The following is a 21861-nucleotide window of genomic DNA, read 5'->3' on the forward strand; positions in this document are numbered from 1 at the left end:
GTATAAAATTAATGCATGGTGTGGAGAAAACATAGAAATAATTTATGTGCTCTCCCTGATCATAACTAGAATCCAGGGTTATCCAGTGAAGCTGAATGGGGATAGATTCAGGACACACAAAAGGAAGAACTTCCTACAACACAGAGTTAATCTGGGAGACTGTGGTGGAGATGGTCAACAATTTAAGATGACTTTAAAATGAGATTAGACAAATTGATGGACAACAAGATATTCAATGGCTAGTACTAGTATATAATCAAGGCAGTATGCCTCTGAATACCAGCAGCAGGAGAGAGCTATGGCTATCATGTCACGCTCATTGTCTGCTGAGCAAAAACAGTGCTGGGCTATAGCCTTGGGTTTGATCCAACAAAGTTCTTTTGTTCTTAAATTGCCACACTAGCGCAGCCAACTACCATTTCCACCCCACCCTGCTTGAGGTGTGCACACATAGACCAGTGCTTTAATGCCCCCCAGAGGCCAGTTTGAGAATCCTGCCATATTCCATGGATAGACATGGCTGTCTGTACTCAAGATTGTGAATATCTGTTCCTGCAGTCCTGTAACAGTAACTTATATTGGCACAGGAATTGGGAAATTAACGCAGACGTTTTCTGGCACACTCCTAGTTTAGATTGGGTTATGAGCAGTGTTTTTTTCTGGGGGTACACAGGGGTACGCATACCCCTAAACATTTTGTGAATCTAAGTTTGGCCTCATTGAGGGGCAGTATATCAATATGAGTAGGAAAATGAGAGTACCCCTAAACATTTTTTCAAAGAACAAAAAAAAGCACTGGTTATAAGACCAAATGAAAACCCTGCAAGTCTGGGGCATAAAGTACTAGAAAAGAGCAAAACACATGAATGAAGAACTCATTTAGTTTTAATTGCTGGGGGGAGGGACAACAGGTTTATGGATCTGCATGCAAGTTTCACCACAAGATACAACTCTTAACAGAGGATGCAACAATTTACCAGAGGCATTGGAACTCTAGAACTTGGTAATGAGTTAGCTTGAAGTAGTGCTGCCTTCCCTTTTTAGCACGCACAATTAAGCCCATTTTTTAATCCACTGGTTTGTGCCTCTGAAATCCTTTTCTGCATACCAGAAAGAAGAAGCGACGTAAGCAGAAGTGGTATGTCACTGGTGCCTCTTTCATGGAGACCACTTCCTGTGGAATTGCCATTGAACTGCATTAGTGTTGTGCAAGGCTGCATCTGCCCTTATGCAACAAAAAGGTCATTGGCTTCAATGGCGATCATTTTGGAGAAGTGGCTGGCGGATTATTTCCTATACTTCTCCTCACCAATGTTCACAGCCCGAAAAATACCAGCACTTCTGAGATACAGCATGTGCACAAGTGAGATACATACCGCAAGTCACCTAACAATCTACAGGGAGATAGGAATAAATAATAGTTTATCGTGTGAGCAAAATGTACCTTGTACGATAAAATCTGCAGTCTATATATTATTACTGAAATTGTGGTTTCCTATACAGGAAAATAGTTGCCAAAAGGCTCTCTGAGTAGCTCAAGTCACTAAACATCTCTTGGTGTGTAGTGTTGCAGAGTGTGAGAGAGAGACAGTTCTCTGAAGGTACCATCTGCCACAGAAAGTGACTGCAAGAGCCAGATGGCCATGGCAGAAACCTTTAAGTGGAGACTCCTTATTGCAATTGTGTTTCTTAACAGATGGAAGAGCCGTAGTTGTTGTCGTCCACCGTTCTGCAGCCTAAACCAGAGCTCTCACAAGGTCGGGCTGCTATCTTGGCTCTTAGGAGTCAGTCCACATTCCTTCTCGGTAGCATCGGTCGAATCTTGGTTTTCTGTAAAAATAAATGATCAAACAGAGAGTTGTGTGAATTGGATCTGATGGAAATTGATTTCTTTGGCAAATAAAGCTAGTGTGGCTATTGCCAATGGTTCAGTGGTACTAGCAGAACACTAGCTCTTCAGCAATGTGTCAAGAAGTGTGAGAAGTCGGATGTTAGTAGCATGTGCCGATGTCCCATCATGATGCAGTGATTTAGATAAGCCCTGTGTGTTTTGCAGAGAACATGCTCATCTGAGCTTCCTGATTAGATCAGATGCCTGAGAAGCAGCTCGGGTTGGACTTGGGCAAAGAGGGACTCACCGTCCCCTGCAATAGCGATATCCTCCATGGTGCTTGCCAGTTTCTCCAGTTTAAGAGCAGCTGCATCTCCTTGGAGGTCGGATATTGCGTTTCTCCGGCCGCTCCGGTCACAGCTGATGAAGTCAGAATAGGCAGCCTCGGTCTCCATCGTCTCATTCACATTGTATGAGGCAGGATCCCTGTGTAACGGAGATGTGCACGCTTGAGAAAATGTCAAGGGGCACGAGGTCCATTTTCACTGAGCAATTCATAAGCATCATATGAAACCACTGTAACGAGCCAATGTAATTAAGGAGCCATTTTGAAATTATGCCTTTTCACTTTCTCCATATAGCTCAGCAGTTGCAAGCCAGACCCACTGCTTTAAGAGGAAATTCCTATTGGCAGACCATCTAGCTCGGTAGGAAGTGCCAGATACAATTTGGAAAACAGAAAGCCTCTTAGGATGCCAGTAGAGTAAACCCAGTCCTGTATATTGGGGCCAGGGGTTGGGCACCACATTGCTATGATTCTTCCTCCTACCTTTTTTTTTTGTATGAAAAGTACCCACAGAAGGCTAAAAGCAAGGGTGGAGGGCTGACAGGGGAAGAGGCTACTTTCACTTCCATTGCCTTCCATTTTCACAAAAATGGGAAGTAGGAATGGGCGACTCTGTCAATGTTGGTTTCTCATTTTTCTATTCTTAAACTGAGTTCTCCACATATCCACAACAGGTGGCAATTTTTAAAAGTCCTCATGAAACTTCTTCAATTTTGTACAAATCTCTCCTAATATGCACATTTCTTTAAAAAATATGCAACTTTGCCTAATATACACATATTTGCAAAGCAACGTTCCCTAATACAGTGCATTTTTGTATGCTGTTTTCACCAACAGACGTGCATATTCTTGGCTGGAGAATTGTACTGCAAAATTCAGAGAAGTGCAGCTTTCAAAAGATGGCAATGCTTTGCTTCATGTATTGATTCAGAAGGCATAAATTAGGTAGATTCACCTTTTAAAGGTGAACGGAACCAAATTTATCTCTTAGTCCTGCACATCACCTGCTTTTGGGAAAGGAAGGGAACAATTTAAACAGCCCGTCTCTGCACTCCAGCCGGGCTGCCACTCCTGATTTCAGTCTCCCATGGCTGCTGTGAATTTTTAAAAGCAGAGTGAGGGAGAATGGTGAAAGCGTCTGGCTCTTTCAATGTTCTTTGGTGTCCTGCTTCCTGCAACCGCAAAGATTAGGGCACAGGGCTGGGCTGGCACAGTGGCATCACCATCGTACCTCACACCTATGAGAACATGCAACACAAACTAAAAAAACTGGCCACCATTGGGATGAATGTTCAATACACAGGTTATTGAGAGGGGCCTTGCCACCCTACTAAGCTCAGCAGGTTTGGTACAAAAATACTGCCAGGCATAATATCCTTTCTCCCTTGCCCTCCCCCCAAGCTCAGTTGTAAAGTCCATGATTGATGAGGAGCTAAAGGAACACAGAGCTAAAAACTGATTACCCTTGAGAAATGTATTCACCTTCAGCATTATAAAGATACCCTTTCTCCAACTGGGGCATTCTGCCACCTCAAGAAATATTATCTGTCTGCAGTCCAAAATGGAAAGACCTGAACTGAACTCCTGAAGTCCATAGTATTCACACTGTCTTTCCTCTTGTCCAGATCTGGATTTATCTTTTTCCAGGATCTGAGAATACACACCTACATTCTGAGTTGTGGTGTTGTCCTTCTGGAGCTATTTCCTGAAACAAGCATGCTATAAACTGTGACAAACCAACTGATCAGGTTGCTACACTGGTATGAGGAGGTGACACAGAGTTGACCTAACAGCTGTATTCAAGAACAGCAATCCGGGACCAGTGAGATGGAAGCTTTCAGAAAAGGGCAGGGCACATGTACCTAGCATTAAAAGACACCCTCAGGACCCAAATTAAAAACAAATAACTCTCAAAGCTGCAACAATCCCACCATAAAGCCTGCGATGAGTTGCAAAAATGAGCTGAAGTCAGGAGAGGACTAAAGAGAACATGTGTTTTCTCATCTCATTGCAAGCTTTCACAGCAGCTACTATACGGTAGATACTAGTCATTTGCTGGTAGTATTTCTGGCACCATATACTGAAAATGTCAGGTTGGTGCCAATAACTTAGAAATGCACCATGAAGCAGCTTTCCCCCACCCCTACATGACAAGCTGCACTTTTTCTATAGACATTTAAAGATATGGGACCCGGGTGGCGCTGTGGGTTAAACCACAGAGCCTAGGGCTTGCCGATCAGAAGGTCGGCGGTTCGAATCCCTGCGATGGGGTGAACTCCCGTTGCTCGGTCCCAGCTCCTGCCAACCTAGCAGTTCGAAAGCACGTCAAAGTGCAAGTAGATAAATAGGTACCACTACAGCAGGAAGGTAAACGGCATTTCCGTGTGCTGCTCTGGTTCGCCAGAAGCAGCTTTGTCATGCTGGCCACATGACCTGGAAGCTGTACGCCGGCTCCCTCGGCCAATAACGCGAGATGAGCATCGCAACCCTAGAGTCGGTCACGACTGGACCTCATGGTCAGAGGTCCCTTTACCTTTTGACATTTAAAGATGTCCTTTCTTTGCATCTAGACACCCTATTGCCTCAGTTCTCAAACTATTCTTTTATTAGGGCACTTGAAAAATGCTGGAGGTCTCAATAAACCACTTAGTAAACTTTTTTGGTTTTGCACACCAACCACACACACTCTTCATATGACACTCTGGGTGCCTCCATACACAGCAGCTCACAGTGGTCTTGGTGCTGCTCATGCGAGCATGTTTTGCACCGTGTTTTCCACATGGCAATGTCCTCATCAGAGTCATGCCCCATATTAATTTCCTGTTTAATCTGGATTCATCATATCCATGGAAAATATATGTGGAAGTGGTAAGTCTGGGTTGCAGGGTGTGTGTGTGTGACATTTTGATGAGGACAACATTGTGTGCACAGTGTGAAAGACTTGCAGCACTGGGTCCACAATAAACTGTGATAAGCTTCTCTGAACTCCTTCCGTTTTTAACTAGATTGTTCTCTACCCACCGTGGCTTTCGCAAAGAAGTAGCTAATGATGCCATCCATAGGAGGGGCTGGGACCATCTCACCCCCTCCCAGAATTCATGCACCATTTTCTATCTTTGGTTTTTGTTTAGTATTTGATATGTGTTAAATAACCTTCATTTTGATTTTTTTATTAAAAAAGGCATGATAAATACTGTAACTTATAAATATATTTGTTGGAAAATGTAAAAGTCCTCTCAGGAGATTACTATTTTAAGTACAGTAGTTCCAGAGGAACAGAATCCAATGGCACCTTATAGAATGATAAATTTCTTGTAAGATACACTTTTGTGGGCTGCATCCTATTTTGCTAGATAGATTTGGACAGGACTCATTGCTCATGGAATATCTTATTAGAGTTCTAGTTTGGAAATACTGGTGCTCCAGTTAAGAAAGAAAGAGACAAATCTGGTGTGCTGGACTGAGTACATTGTATGGCCAGCAGATGGAGTCTTTGGGTTATATTTAACTCCCATTTACAGTAAAACATGGGATCTTGACAAGGTTCTCACATGTTCTGCAGCAGGTTGTGGTCGCTCTCAACAAGTGGCATGGCGATTGGCTCAACTGTATGGGAAGCTGCTTTAAACCAACAGGTTCTCACATGAAATGGTGCTTATTTGTTTTTGTTGATACTGCAGTGATGGCGGTGGCAGAAGGGCGGCCGCTGCCTTGACCTCAACCACCACGTTTCCCCTTCCTCTGAGGCTCCTATGTCCTTTCTCCATGAGCCTGGGCAGCCCCTGAGTTGTTGGTTCTTCGGTTGTGGTGGTGGGGAAGCGGTGGGTGGGGGGTCAGGCATGGAAAGTGGAGACGGAGGGCCAAGAATGGCGACGGCAAGGCTCGGGCAGTGTGATGCCTCCCTTCCCATCAGAGCAGCCCCAATCCCATTCCTACTTGCGTGCAAGCAGGAGGTGGCGGGGATCCTTCAGCTGGGAAGGGAGGCTTCCCGTTGCCTAACTGAGAGATCCCTGTCCCCTCCCGCTTGCACGGAGTTGGGAGGCTGCTCCGGTAGGCAGCATGAAGCCTCCCTTCACAGCTTAGTTGCTGGGGTCAGGGAAGGTGGAGGCAGTCCAGAAGCTGCATCTTAGACCCCCTGCACCACCATCCTATGGGGACTTTTGAGCAGCTCCTGAAGCCAGCCATAGCCAACTGCTCCGGGCTGCTGAGACTGCCGCTGCTGCATTTCCTGGGGACATTAGATGAAATCTGGGCACATTCCGGGGATGGAATTTGTCCAGGGACTTATTCGCAAATCCGGGGACTGTCCCTGGGAAACAGGGACGTCTGGTAGCCCTATTTCAAGCAGCAAGACTGAAGTACAAAGGCATGGTCCAAAGATACATGATGCATCCATCTTGCTGGAGCGAAGCCTGAGAGTGAGGCCATCAGAATCTGATGGAAGAAATGTAGGACACCAACTAGAAAGAAAAGTTGTTTTTTGTAATGTGGGGAGGGAAAGTGGCAATGTATCCCACTCTAATTCATCTGATGTTTCAGTTGATGATCTCCAAAAGCTCTGGAGCGATAGCTATGACTGAGTTTTGCTTTGTTTTTCCCTGAGGCCAGAGGTGATGGTAGAATGGAGATCAAGGTGTGGGGGTTTTTTCCAGGGAGGATTCGCATGCTGGCAAATAAAAGTTGATTCGGAGCTCTTGGGCAACAAACCTACTTCCTCAAGAGATCTAACTTTTTTGTGATATGGAAAGTTAGAAGCAAATGCAATGTAAAGAGTAGGATAGCACTTGCTTTGATGCAACATCGTCTAGCCTCCCTGTGAGCAAATCAGGATCAATGCACAATAAGTAGATCATCTGGAAGCACCCATAATGTTAAGTTGGTCCTAGAGAATAAGAGGTGTGAAGCAAGCACAAGGAGGTCTTTCACTGGCTTCCCTTTTGAAATTTCGAAAATTGTCAATAGAAGCAGATACATATAAGAAGAAAATTGGCCACGGAGGTGTACTAGATCTGATCTGATCAGTTCTGCAGTCTCATTTCACCTACTTGGCACTATCTTGGTAACACAAGCCCAGAACTTTATCTGCAGGATATAAAGGTGTGATCAGTTCTTTCATGCATATTTAACTGAGTGCAAAGTCACAGCCAATGTCATTTGAAACTGAGGTGGCATTGAATATTTAAATTTTGAGGACTGGTGTCGGTATCTGAGATGTAGGGACGCGGGTGGCACTGTAGTCTAAACCACTGAGCCTCTTGGGCTTGCTGATAGGAAGGTCTGGAGTTTGAATCCGTGTGACAGAGTGAGCAGTTTGAAAGCACACCAGTGCAAGTAAATAAATAGGTACTGCTGAGGCGGGAAGGTAAACGGTGTTTCCATGCACTCTGGCACGCATCACAGTGTCGCGTAGCACCAGAAGTGGTTAGTCATGCTAGCCACATGACCCGGAAAACTGTTTGTGGAAAAACACTGGCTCCCTCGGCCTGAAAACCGAGATGAGCGCCGCACACCAGTCGCCTTTGACCGGACTTAACCATCCAGGGGTTCTTTACCTTTTACCTTATATAGAGATGTGATGCATTTGATCATAAATAGAAAATGATGTAAAACAATGCTACTGCTGCGTTTTTTAAAATGAAAGTTAGAAATAGAATTCTAACCAAGCTTGCTTTTTCTGTTTAAAAGTGAATGTTGCCAGCAGAATAGTGATCTTGGGATTTGGATAAAGGAGCCAAGAGACTACAGCTTAGAATATGAAGGATCACAGCTTCAGAAGTAAGGGTGAGCAAATATGTTGGTTTCAGTTTCTCATTCAGTTGGGTTGAATGATCATTAAAATGGCAACTAAGATTCAGTGTGCAAAGAGATAACCCAGGTATAAAGTGATGTGCCTCTCAAAACTTCATAGATATGCTAGTGGGGTTTGAAGTGGTGATGATGACTAAGACTATCTTGGAATAATAGTGGATAGCTTGGTGGTAACGGTGGCCTAGTATATGGCAGCTGTGAAGAAGGCAAATTCCGTGTTCAGGATTGTTTGGAACAGGACTGGGGGCGGCGACGTGGGGGAAGAGAGACTGTTAGTATCATGTTGTCATTATACAACTCTCTGGTGAGGCTGCACTTGGAGTACTATGTTCAGGTTTGGTTGCCACACCTCAAAAAGGATACTGCAGAGCTAGAAAGGGTTCAGGAAAGGGAGGCATTTGCAAGTTCGTTAGTTCAGACAAAAGACAAGAAAGGGAGGCCATGATAGAGGTTTGTAGAATGGTGTGGAGTTAGATGGGAGTTCTTCTCCCATAATACCCAAAGTCACCCAGTGAATCTGAATATTCAAAGATTCTGGACAGACAGAATGAAGTACTTCCTCACATAGCACACAAAGTATGGAATTCGTAAGCACAAGATGTAGCAACTAACTTGGATGGCTTTAAGAACGCCTTGGGGGGTGAGGGTATCGATGGCTACAAGCCATGATAGCTGAGTATTACTCTCAGGCATTGAGTAATACTCCAGTTGCTGTGAAGCACAAGTGGGGAGAGGGCTGTTGTGCTCATAACCCTGCTTGTGGACTTCCCATTGGCAACTGGCTGGCCATTGGGAGAAGAGGGTGCTAGATGAAATGGGCCTTTGCTCTGATGCAGAAGTGCTCTTCTGATGCTCATGCTAGCCAGCTAAGTCACAGTGCCTTTGAATGAATGCTCTAGCTTCCTCTTTTCTCTCTTAACCCCAACCCCAGCCAGAACCAAATCAGACCAAAGATCCATCCAGTCCAGCATTCTCTTCCCCATACTGGCCAACCAAGTTGTTACAGGAAGTATATAAGCAGGGCCTGCTTTCCCCCTCCCCATTTCCCCCTCCCCATGCCCCTGAGCATGGAAGCTCTGTCTAGTTAACATAGCTAATAGCTATTGATAGATCCATTCTCCAATGGCATGCCTAATTACTTTTTCTTTCTTTAAAGCCATCTAGTTGGTGAGTTCCATAAATTAACCCAAACCTTACTGTTCTACCCTGCCTTACCTCTTGCATTTCTGATTCTTTTGCTGCTCCTCAGCTTTGCAGCGAAGACACATACCCTGTGCATCTAACATGTCTCCATTCATGTCGATGCAGCATTTCTGACATTGTTTGAGCAAGGTTACCTTTTTTTCCTCGGCCATTCCAAATGTTAAACTGGCAGGCTCAGCAGTCCTGGACTTACTGCAGCGAAGGGGAATTGGGAAAAGCATTAACAACATAACAGTAGGTTTGCAGCAACCTTGTAATTCAGCTTAACCACCTATTCTCCTTTTTAGAATCAGGAGCTACTGTCTAGCACATGCCCACTGAAATCCCATTGCTAGGGGCAACTGGAGTGTATGGAGATATACTTAGGGAGCTTCTGTTTTCTTGATAAGCGCTCCTGCTCTCTTCAGCTCCTCGCTGACTCCGACCACCTGTACTATCTACTCCTTGCTTGCTTTCTCCCTTCACTTCAGGTTCTGGCTGACTCAGTGGATGTGAGTCAGAGAGCCTACATCTTGTGGCACAACAGCCATTGGCCAGTGGCCATTTTTAGTTCCAGAGAAGGGTGGCGGCTTAAACTAGGCTTTAAACTCAGCCTATAACTGGCCTAATGAGGAATGAATGTGTGAAGCTGCTCCTCTTTGTTCCCATGCATAGCCCTCACCTGTTATCTAATTCCAGCAACTTCCTTCTCTCATTACTCCTGCCACATACCCGCTTTTTAAATGCCCTGGCAGTTAAAGATCCAACAGCCTCAACTGTGAAACAGACATGTGCAATTCTTTCCGCCCTGCAAGTTCTGAATGGAATCCTTTGCCCCACTCAGCCTTGTCAGAGCAGAGGACATGGCAGGATGGATTAAGAATGGGATTATATTGCCCCCCCCCCCGGTAGCAGCGATTTCAGGGTGACGTCGGCATGCTGCGTCAACCTGTCAAAGAGCAGGAATAAACCATAATAGTGTAGCGCTGACAAGCCACGCTAAATGTCATGATAGGAAACACGTATCAACAGGAGGGATCAATGGGACATTACAGGGCAGCAGGTCATGGCAGAGCGAGGTAGAACAGGGCAGAGCAAGGCAGGACAAGACGAAGCAGGATTTGACAGGTCGGGACTGGTCAAGGAGAGGCAAGTCCGGAGAGAACAATGGGGTCCTGGAAAAGAGGTGTGGGATATAGCTATTCATGATCAATTAACATGTGCCATTAAGGTAAGATGGGGAATACGCAGAGGAAACAATTTCGAGGAGATATGGACGGTGTTTGTAGAATTTGTACTGTTAAAACAGAAAGGGGCCAAACCATCGCAAGAGGTGTTGAAATTTTGGGAGGTTAACGATGGAATCGTCTCAGTGGTGGGGTGCACATTTTTATTCTTAATTTGTGATTATTACTTTGTAAAAAATAGAAAAAGAAAAAAGAGATATGCAAAATACAATGGTAAAGGGGTGTGTGTGCTGAACTGACGAAATACCTGTATACTACTTATCTGCATGTAATGCCCAATTTGGTCTTGAGTGGCCTGGGGAGGCCATTTATTTAAATTTTTCCATGCCTAGGTTTTTTTGGGATGTGGACTTCCAAGAGATGCTGTTCTCTCCACAAGATGCTAAGGAAAAAAGGGGACAGGCAGCATCCAGATTTTTAAAATATTTATTATTATTATTATTATTATTATTATTATTATTATTATTATTATATTTTTAGGCTGCCTTTCAGGCTAATACCCTCACAAGTGGGTTTACAAAATATATGAATTGTGTAATCCATTCATGATTTGACTGTGCATGTATTATTATATCCTCATCTGGGCTTTTTCAGGTGAAACAACAAACGTCTGTGAACTTCTCCCAACAATATGTCACAGGCATACTGAATGTCCAGTGAAGATACAGTTAGTTTATAAATTTGCACAACAATCTGAAAAGTTGCGAACAGCATTTAAAAATAGCTGCCCTCCTGCACTTTGCAGCCAGTGTTCAAACTTTCCCCTGGAGCTCTTGAATGATTTAAAGTGTACAGATTACTTACTTCTGAGATCTTATTTGATGCAAGTATTAGATATCAAGAAGACCTGTGGGCTTTTTCATTGTGGCTACTGTAAAAAATCCCCTTCTAGACAGTACAGTATTATTCAAAACAGAGAGGGGGAAATATCAAGGTTGTGGGCCTTTCCCCAAGATATCAAGTTTCAAGCAGAATCACTACAAATTTCACCAGCTATTAAAGCTATATGGTTATAGTGTTCCCTGGAGATTTTATTAGTACTGTAGATGATTATTCAGGTATGAAAGGAATTACTGCAAGTCCATCAAGTGGGTAGCACCTGGTTTACATATATGTAAGGATCTGAATATCCGTAATGCAAACCACTGAATATTATTCATGTTAACATGAACCATTGAATAATATGACTAAGCTTATTGCACATATAGGCTGAATGCTTTATATCGTATGCCAGAGGCAGGCAGACCTCAGACTTGGGAGGGATCTCGTCTGTGTGTGTGTGTGTGTGTTGGGTTTTTTACTAGAACCCAAGATCTACCAACTGGAGACAAGCACAAACTAGCCTCTGAGCACATTCTCAGCCCAGGAATTTGCATACAGTTCCAAAACTGAACTCTCAGCCCTGCCACACAAAAACCCAGTACTGTACTGCAAATCATTCCAAGATCTACTGGTACATCCCTCTGGAACTACCTTCTGCCTACCTCTGCACATACTCTGCACCCATGGGCTACTCATTGTTAGTGGGGGTCAGGGCAGCCCATAGTGTTTCACCACCTGAGGCAGAATAGGAAGGTGCTGCCCGCCTTTGCTGAAGCCTTGCACACAGAGGCAGCTTCCAGCAAGATCTTGCAAAACTCTCGCGAGATCTTGCCACTTCTCCTTGCTTCTCTGGTGGCAGCAGAAGGGGTGGGCAGGGTGCCCCCGGGAGCACTGCTCTTCAGGATCCCACCGCCTGAGGCAGCAGCCTCAGTCTGCCTCATGTGTGGGCTAGCTCTGGTGGGTGGCTGTATGTGTTGAATGCAAAAGGATTCTTCAGATTACATAGGATGGCAATACTCAGCAATGCTATGAAGTTAAATATTAACTTATATGGTGCTTTCAAGGTGCCGGAAGCACTTCAAATGCACTACAAGGAAGAGGATTGTTTCACCATTTTATATTCTGTTCTTTATCATAAAAACGGTTGGTTTATGCTTTTCGAGTTGCTCTGATCAAAAGGGGCAAAGGTTCAGCCAAGATGTTTGACACTAAAGGGGGAAAGGAAACCTGAAGCCTTGAAAGGGAGTGGGGGAGTGGGAAGAAACCAAATAAATTATGAGGACGAGAAATGCAACTAAAACCCTACTACGCTTCTGATTAGCTGAGAGGTTTGGCGAGTGCTGAGAACGATGTGTTTAAGCAGAGCTGGAAAAAAGAGAGCTAGCTCTATTTACCTGTCAGGAAACCCCATTGAATTCAATAGGACTTGCAGCTGAGTAGACATCGTTAGATGGTGTTGTCAGAGTGCTATTGAAGAAAAAGTACAGAAACCAGAAGAAAAAAGCCAGAGGACTGCAGCAGATTTTCCAGGATTAAAGTTAACACTGGCCTGGGAGTTGCTTTAACACTTAGTCTAAACAGGGTATCAGGATGTGTTTTCCTGTGTATAGTTTGCATTTGTTCTAAGGTTAAATGTTCAAACTTTTTTTTTTAACGTAACAACTTCACAGCTGTTTAAATTGTTCCCTTATAGAAACCTTTAGTAAAAGCTAAATTTGGTTTGGTCTGTTTGCAGATATTTCCGGGGTGGGGTGGGGTTTGAACATCTTGGAAGCATGCAGCACTATGAATAGTGTCTCCCCTCCCCAAAGGAACAATTAGGCCCCTAATTGCCTTACCATACTATCCAGTTTAGAGAAGAAGAAGAAGAGTTTGGATTTGATATCCTGCTTTACCATCACTACTCTAAGGAGTCTCAAAGTGGCTAACAATCTCCTTTCCCTTCCTCCCCCACAACAAACACTCTGTGAGGTGAGTGAGGCTGAGAGACTTCAGAGAGGTGTGACTAGCCCAAGTGGCTGCATGTGGAGGAGCGGGGAAGCGAACCCGGTTCACCAGATTACAAGTTAGTCCGACAGGAGCTAAAGATATCCACTGGGTGGCAGCAGTAAGGGCCACAGAAGAAGTGGTAAGCTTAGCTAGAGCACACATTTCCCCTCCCTCTCATGGTGCAGGTTACAGCCTGTGCTTTTCACATCAGCCAGCATTATCCCCATATTATCATTATCCCCATATTACAAATGTGGGCAGAGTTCTAACACGCATAGCTGCCAAGTTATCCCTTTTTTAAAGGGAAATTCTCTTATGCTGAATAGGATTCCTCGCGAGAAAAGGGAAAACTTGGCAGCTATGCTAACACGGAAGGTGAATGCAGGCATCAAATTTCCCCCCTGCAGTATGTACGGTCCTGGCTTTGCAACTTGGCTTGCACATGTAAATACCAACAAGTTATCAGCGTCAAATGTGTCTCTAGAAAAATGCATAATACGCATGATTCACACATGAAGCCAAAAATGTGAACTTGGGAGAGATGAATCTTTTCACATGTGTGGTCCTGAAAATGTGCTTAGGCCCCAAAAATTCATATCCACAAGCAGAGAAAATTTCAAAAGGGACATTTTATTACAGCGGGGTTGGAAAAATAAGGTTTCAGTCACTACAATCTGACAAATGCAGTACAAATTATGGGTGTGTTTAACCTTAATATGCTAATACATTCCCATCCCTTGTTGCTGTTGGCTTCCATCCAGTGCTGTCTTAAGCATATGCGGTGCCGGAGTGCAAAGATCCACCCATCCGCCCCCGGTTGCCCAGTCCCAGGCGTGCAGGTGGGCGGAGCCGGCCGGCCACCTCAGCATCTCGCTGGCTCAATTGCCCCCGAACTCACGGCACAGAGCCGCCCATGGCAGAAGAGCCCATCGCGGTGCTCCAACCGACAGGCGGGCTCTTCTCCGGACTCAACTCTCGGGCCCCAGACTCTCGGCCTGGCGCCCCTGAGAGCCCAGCACCCAAGTGCCCTGCACACCTAGCACCTATGGGTAAGACGGCCCTGCATCCATCTGTCTCAAGAGACAATGGCGTGCGTCTTCAGGGGTGATGTCAAACCCCAGTGTTAGCAGCACCCAAGCGACCTCCCCGGAGCGCAAGCCTGAGCAATGTGTAGGGAGCTCCTGGGATGCCCAGATGACAAGACACCCACCCCCCTCAGTCCCAGTGATGTGGTCCAAAGGAAAGCAGAGCAATACGCCTGGCAACAGCTTGGCTTCAGGAGTTGCTGGAAGGAGATGCCCAAGGCACCATCCAACCGTCTTAGAGACTCCACTCCAGATCCTTAGCGTTTTCTTCTCCTGAAGATATCCCGCACGGTCACAGAGATTAAGGATCAGAGTTTTCCTTCTCCTAGATGGGCTACTTCTCACTTTCTTCTACAGCACATGCACATGCAGAAACTTCCTTTTTGACCACTGGACCCACTGTTGATCTTGTCCACTCATTCCGGTGCAGGGGAAATCCCTACCTCACTGAGTGTTTGAGATCTATTAGCTATCCTCAGCTGGTTTAGCCAGCCAGTTGACCCAGGGTGTGGCTACTGTTGCATGCGGACAGCTTCTAGGAGCTTTAGGTAAGACCCTAGTGCAGGGTGCGCACCAAAGGTGGACAAGTATCCTGGAGAATTTAATGCTGGCCGGGTCATCAGTGTTGCCCCTTCAACATAATGCATCAGGCAGCCCGGCCATCTTTTTAATTTAAAAATAAAAAAAAAATATATTAAAAAAATTATGCCACATGAATATTCTTGTGTTGCTGTTGGTTTGTGGCCTGTTGGTTTGTGGGGATTGTGGGGAAGCTTGCGATAGCATCCTTCTCCCTGTGTGGTGTTCCAGAATTCTGCGGAATTTGCAACTTTCCAACAGCACATTTATTTTGCATAGGAAATGAGTTTAAAACCATTGATAAGAAAATGATTTTTTCATTTTCAGCTTTTATAGCGCGCAACCCCAGAGTTGGTCACGACTGGACCTAATGGTCAGGGGTCCCTTTACCTTTACCTAACAAGAAAAATGAAATCTTTACGAATATAATTTACCTTCCCCCTCAACTTCCCTCCCGTCCCTTCTGTGGATATTTATTTCATATCTTTTTATTACTGTATATCCAATTCACATATACGGTATTTATAATTTTCCCTTTATATTCCCCTTAATGGTCTCTTACTGCATGTGCTTTTATCAGTCCCACTAATGTTTTTAATTTGTTTCCAATGTGTCTTCAAATAGTCAATAAATTTCATCCATTTTATTTTTTAAAGTCTCTCTTCTTGATTTCTTATTCTTCCATGAATTGCCAATCTTCCTTTGTCAGAACTGTTTCTTGCTTCCATCTTTGGACATAAATCATTCAAGCAGCTGTGGTAACATACATAAACTCCCCCCCCCTTCGGTACGTACTTCACCAATTATTCCTAAAAGAAAAGCTTCTGGGGTTTTTTTCCCCACAAAAGAAATCTGAATCATCTGTAGAAAGCAGAAAACTTCATTCTCTCTGCAGCTCTCAGGAAGCAGAAATAAAGTAGGGCCCAAGAGGGTGTTGCTATGGAATGAAGTTATGCTGAGTTGCAGCAGGGAGCGTTCTCCTCTCCCAAGATGCTGTTGTTTGTTTTCCTTCATCTTCTTGGTTTTTTTGTTTTTGTTTTAAAACAATGCTTTCATTTTGTCTGAGCTCCTTTGAAGGAGCTGGAAATTCCTGATTTTCTCAGGGATGTACAATAAATACTGCATGTCCCAAAAAGACTGTGGTGTTCCTCAAAGAAGCAAGGGTGGGTTAGGGTAAATTCCAGCAGTCTTGCCGTACTACACACAGTGAACTATTCATAAGGCAGAGAATTCAGGACTATATTTAGATCCCCTGCTTCAGTCCTAGTGCAGTGCTGCAAATGAGTGGGGCAGATGATTTGACTTGGCAAGAACTGTCTGGTGCAGCATAGAGAATGAATAAGATATGCATGCTTTGTGGCACTCACCCCATCGCTAGTGCAGGGTTTTTACTCCCATGTTCACATGACATTATCCAAAATGCATATGTCTCTTGTACTTTGCTACAAAATACTACTGTTCAATGCTGTTTCTCAAACCAACTTAATACCAAGTAGAGTCCTTAAATGAGAGGTTTTCAACCTTTTTGAGTCCACGGCTCCCTTGACCAGCTACATTCTTTCTGCAGCACCCCTGTGGGGCTCAGGAGCCCAGTTATGTCACCCCTTGCCTGCAGAGCTGGCAGCCTCTCACCCTTTTCCGAACACCTTCCCTTGTGAAGTGTGCCCTCAGTCTCCTCTTCCCTCCCCTTGGGAGTCTTCCAGGCAGCAGCTGCCGTTGCCCCTGATCTCTGAGCTGCTCCCCTGCCCTAAGGAGGGGTGCCTCCCCACACTGCACAGAGGATGCCCCCAGCCTTTGTGACCCAACAGAGAATGGCCAAAGGGATTTGGCTGTCGGAAACAGAGGCAGAGCTAGCTGCTCCGGCACCCAGAGTGGCGCACATGCTGTGCACCCAGGGGCAAGGCTAGCCACCCGTGGGGGGTGGAGCTTGCCGCCCGCGACAAGCATCCCCCTGGGGGGGCAATGTCACCCTCCTCAGGGATGACACTCAGTGTGGACCACCCCCACCGCACCGCCTTCCTCCACCAGTGGTCAGAAACAGTGCCCGGGCTTCATATTTTTCCCATTTTTGCACAATTAAAAAGCTTTTGTGTCTGGATGTCACACAGCATGCACAAGAAAGGCCAGGCAGTACCTGCCTGCCTACCTGCCTGGCCTCCCACTTGTTTGTCTATATGTAATAATCATAATCATAATAAATTGTACCCCACCACCTGGCTGGGTTTCCCTAGCCCCTCTGGGTCATTCCAACAAAGATTAAAAATACATTAAAATACAATAGCAAGGGCTGGTGGACGTGTTGGCTGAGCTCCGCTTGCTTGCTTGCTTGCTCGCTCCGAGGCCACCATCATATGATGCTTTTGTTTTGTTTTAAAGACAACTCTTATGGGCCTTGACAATGTTTCATTTCCAAAAAGGAGTCAGTTTTTATGCATCTAGTTGCTTCAAACTGCGAAATATGAATATCTGCAATAGTGCAGCGCTTGCACATGCATACAGCCACCAACTTGTGTGTGTGTGTGTGTGTGTGTGTGTGTGGGGAACATACCTTACTTAATTCATTTTCCTTCTGCTGAGGATAGACATCTAGCTCCATGCACCAGAAGGCATCAAGTAGTTCTGAGAGGAAGTAGAAAGGAAAGGAGGATAAACGTGGTCCTTAATCATTAGCAAACACTTATTCTGGACCCTTTTCAGGACTCTGTGACCACAAGTGTGAAGGGAAAGCAAGACTTGAAGGGGAACTGGAATGGAAATGGAAATTTAAAAGATACATCGTGGTTGTATCCAGCACTGCATAAGTTGGCTTCCACCTGCACAACAGAATCTCCCCTTCTTCTCCTCCCGCTTCAGCTCCCTAAAATCTGCTCTGGTTAGGATATTGTAGCATTGTTGTTGGGTCAGGGTGGATAAGATACTGTGCAATTGCTGCTACTACAGCAATTGTGCTTTAGATACTGTGCTTTAGATATACCGGTATGTCCTTTAGATACTGATTTTATATAATCTTAGCATCCCCTAAGAAATCCCAGGAATAATAGTTTGGCGAGATACTGAGAACACTCATGACAATATGTGCCCATCTTCCAATTCCAAAGAATGATGGTTATATCAACTAAAGTCCGTAATGTAGAGATTCTGGTTATCTAATCATGTGGCAAGATGGTGTAGGAAAACTTTCCCACTAATGGTTTCTCCTTATTTTTACTTCTGGCTTGGAAAAATGGGCTATATATTCACTGATTTGTTTTATTTTATTGCCCCCTGGGTTCCTTGCAAAGTATGCAAATAAGCCTGTATCCAGCTGAGTTTTCATTCTGGAATTTCCCGAGTAGATGGACCAAGATCCGGAAATGTCTTTGGTAAGTTAGCAGAAAATCCACACAGTGAAGTTCATAGAAAAATCCCCCCTCCACGGTTTTAACGATTTTGGCTTGTATCCAGCACTTTAAAACTTCTCTGGGTTTCCTTGTTTGCAGCTGCTTGTTGCTAACATTGTCAATATATTTTCTTTGGTTTCTGACAAGTACTAGTGTATTGCAGTCTTCCGAGCTGAAAAATGTCACCAACAAGAAAACATGAGCTGGTCTGCCTTCCAGAGCAAGGATGTGATCGCCGCCGCTTTGTTTTGTTTTTGATCAAAATTTCATCTCCGGAATCAAAAGAAAGCAAATGATGCAGGTACAAAAATGCTGGATATAATCCTTCACATTTCAAAATCTAATAAAGCTGTCCTAAAAAGGATAAATTGGTTTTAGGTCAGCAGGTATCAGAAGTACAACTCTATTTGGTTACAAAACAGTGCCAGTTCCATAGGTATAGATGGAGGATGTAACTGTTATCTGAATTTCTACGATGGAACAAATGACCTCAGTACAGATGCTCCAGAAGTACAGATGCCCAACAAATGCTACGTAGACATGTTTTTGTTCCAAAGAGGAAATCCTTTAAAGATATAAGTCATGGTAATGTCAAGATCTGAAGGTCATCGTGACATCTCTTGTTTCATGGAATAAACATTGGAGGAGGTGCTGGCCAGGTCATTAATCTCTTTTGCTATTTCTTTTTCCAGTGGGTATCAATACTTGACGCTTCAGAGAAAAGGTATATCTATACCACATACTTTAATAGCCAGGCCTGTTCCCTAGGAAAGCACTGGAAGCTGCAGTCCTACGATGGGGAATTGGGAGCTCTAACAAAGAATCCTCAGGTGCTTCATGGAACTACAATTCCCAGCATTCTTTGAGGAAAACCACAACAGTTAAAAGTGGGAGGAGATATGGAAGGTGTTTGTAGAATTTGCAGTGTTAAAACGGAAAGGAATCAAACCATTGCAAGAGGTGTTTAAATTTTAGGAGGTTGGATACGGTAATTACAATGGAATGGTTTCAGGGGTGGGGTGCACATTTTTATTCTTATTTATTTATTATTATTACTCTGTCAAAAAAAAAAGTGGGACAGAAGCAATATAAGTGTGGGTATTCCTAAAGAGGGTATAAAAATCCTCCAGAGGCTCATGAAAGAATATTTGTCCCACTTGTCCTCCAGCTCAAGATGGCATATATCATTCTCAACCTCACCCTATCCTCACAACAGCCCTGTGAGGCTGAAAAATGGAGACTGGCCCAAAGTTATCTCATGAGCTCCATGGCTGAGTGGATATTTGAATCTAGATCTCCCCACTTCTAAGGCTCCTCCCTATTTCCGTCTGTCACATGATCTCCCCACTGTTTACTACTGAATAGGAACAAACATCAATAGGGTTTTCTGCAGATTGATTCAGCAGTAAATAGTGGGTTCCCCCAGGGAAAAGACAGGACAAAATAAAAACCTTTCAGACCCATGCCTGGAAACCCTGGGGCGAACAGAAAATATCATGGGGCAAACAGAAGCGTGGGTTAGCCCCTAGTCTAACACTGGGTTTCATGGTGAAGTTTATTCCAACCTTCTGTTCAGCAGCAGTAGCAGCAGCCAATAGACTTCTTTATGAAAATCCTCACCCAAGATTGAAGTCATCCAGTATGTGTCGCGTGGTGAGCTCCATGGATAAGTGGGGATTCGAACCCTGGTCTCCCAAGTCCCAGTCCAACACAGTAAATCTAACCCCTCGTGAGTGGGTCCCGAGGATAGACATTTTGAGAATTTTGAGCCTGATTTAAGAGTACTGGAGAACTCGAGCTTGCACAATATTTTGTGACATTCTGGTTGTCCCAGTATGGGTTTTGGAATTTTTCTCATAGGCCAACAAAGCTACCTTTACTTTTTGACTGTCATGTGCTTGCAATACCATCAACAGGGATCCAGCATAAAGGGTACTAAGGTGCTTTTCTAATCACAAGAATTATTGAGGCGGCCTAAACTTCAAGGCCAAAGGACCCATTACTTTTTCCTACAGACATTAAGATGGATATAGAGAAGAGATATAAGTGTTGAAGAGACTCAAATAGGTGAAACACTGGACTGGTCAAACTTGGGTCTAATTCGCACAGCCAACACATCTCTGTAGGGAAGAGCCATGGTTCAGTGACTGAGCCCATCATGATCTGGTGGTCTGTATGAGGAGGGTTCCAAGTTCAGTACTGTATCTGGAAAGTCAATTAAGAGCATCTCAGATAGCAGAGTTGAGGAAGGAGGACTTCTGCCTGAAATTTTGGAGAGCTACTGCAAGTCAGAGTTGGCACTAGTGAGCTTGACAAATCAAATATCTAAGTAAAATGCAATTTATATTCATACATAAGAACTGTATATAAGAACTTATAAGACCTGTAACTTGTTGAATTAATGGCTTGAGCTTGCTTTTTCCACCTCCCTCCCATTCCTATTTCCTTGCGTGCCATGTCTTTTTAGATTGTGAACTTTGAAGGCAGGGACTGCCTCAGTACGGACTTTTGTAAGCCGCTACTCTGAGAGTCTTTTTGGCAAAGGGGCAGGAATTGAATGCTATAAATAATAAATTATGATATATAATACATCTTTGCTAGCTTGCTAGCTACCAGGAAGAATAGAGGTTTTTTCCAGTTTGGACCTCCTCACCAACCATTCTTGCCTTTTAGGCCCAACTTTGTGCCTCCAATCCATTGTGAACATCACAATGTTCTTTCTGTTCTCAATCACTTGTTAATTGGTGGTGACAGTTGTTAACATTCACAACAGGTGAAGCAGTTTGACAATCAATAGTGTCAATATTCTTAACCATAAAATAGAAAAATGCCTCATTGTCCAACTCCTTCATTGGCAGAATATGATGCTCATTCTGTACCATGTTAAATACAATTATTTCCAGAGTAAAACAAAACAAAACAACCCTCTCATGCACACACACAAATAAAATACATGCACGAAACCAGTAATTTTAATAATAGTTGAATTTCAGTTTTGTAAAAACTTCACTTTATTTTCCCGCAACTGCGAAAGATTTCTCACCCTTCATTTCACTGTTGCTCCCTTCATTTAATCTTTGATAAATCACTAGAACATTGCCTTTCCCCCACAGCTGTTATACATTTCATGTGGAACACAATTCTGCCACACACCGAAAAGTTCATGCGGAAAAAAGATCTTTTAAACAAATGTGTTCTAGGGAGGACTCCAGCCAACCACTTAGACACTGGACAAAGTGATTATTGCTCAGGGTCCTCCCACAAATAGATTTTACTTGTCCTTCACTATCTAACACCGTGCATTTTGTGGCATAAAAGCGACGGTTTCCACGCGGCTGCTGCCTACCATTGTTCAGAACGCAAAGTAATACTTACAGGAGATGGCTCCAAGCTCCAACAGCTCTCGGTGTGCCGAGTTAGGAACCCCAACTGTTAAAACTCAAGGCTCAAGTGCGGCTCGGTCACCCACACATTCCCCCAAGCGTAAGTGTGCTTGGAATGTCAAAGGGCCAGAGCAGACAGCTTAGTCACAGTTTCAGACTTACAGTTTCCTTGTGCTAATAGCTGCTAAATGTAGTCGCACTTCTAGGGC

At 44.2% G+C, this 21861-nt stretch overlaps 1 protein-coding gene across 3 annotated transcripts; it reads right to left on the minus strand.

The window, feature by feature from the left end:
* Positions 1-867: 867 nt before the first annotated feature.
* PKIG (cAMP-dependent protein kinase inhibitor gamma) lies at positions 868-21861 on the minus strand. 3 transcript variants are annotated; one of them, XM_088673495.1, is made up of 6 exons: positions 21645-21861; positions 17443-17508; positions 12631-12703; positions 9201-9380; positions 2139-2317; positions 868-1830 (listed from the first exon to the last, which is right to left on the minus strand). In XM_088673495.1, the coding sequence occupies exons 3-6, from the start codon at positions 12678-12680 to the stop codon at positions 1751-1753; spliced, it is 489 nt and encodes a 162-aa protein (XP_088529621.1). In that variant the 5' UTR covers positions 12681-12703; positions 17443-17508; positions 21645-21861; the 3' UTR covers positions 868-1750. The 3 variants fall into 3 exon arrangements, with proteins under 3 accessions (XP_088529621.1, XP_034979178.1, XP_034979180.1); XM_035123287.3 differs by having other exon boundaries at positions 17438-17508; XM_035123289.3 differs by lacking the exon at positions 12631-12703 and having other exon boundaries at positions 17438-17508.

The sequence above is a fragment of the Zootoca vivipara genome, chromosome 7 (assembly GCF_965207765.1).
Source record: "Zootoca vivipara chromosome 7, rZooViv2.hap1.1, whole genome shotgun sequence".
NCBI lineage: Eukaryota > Metazoa > Chordata > Lepidosauria > Squamata > Lacertidae > Zootoca > Zootoca vivipara.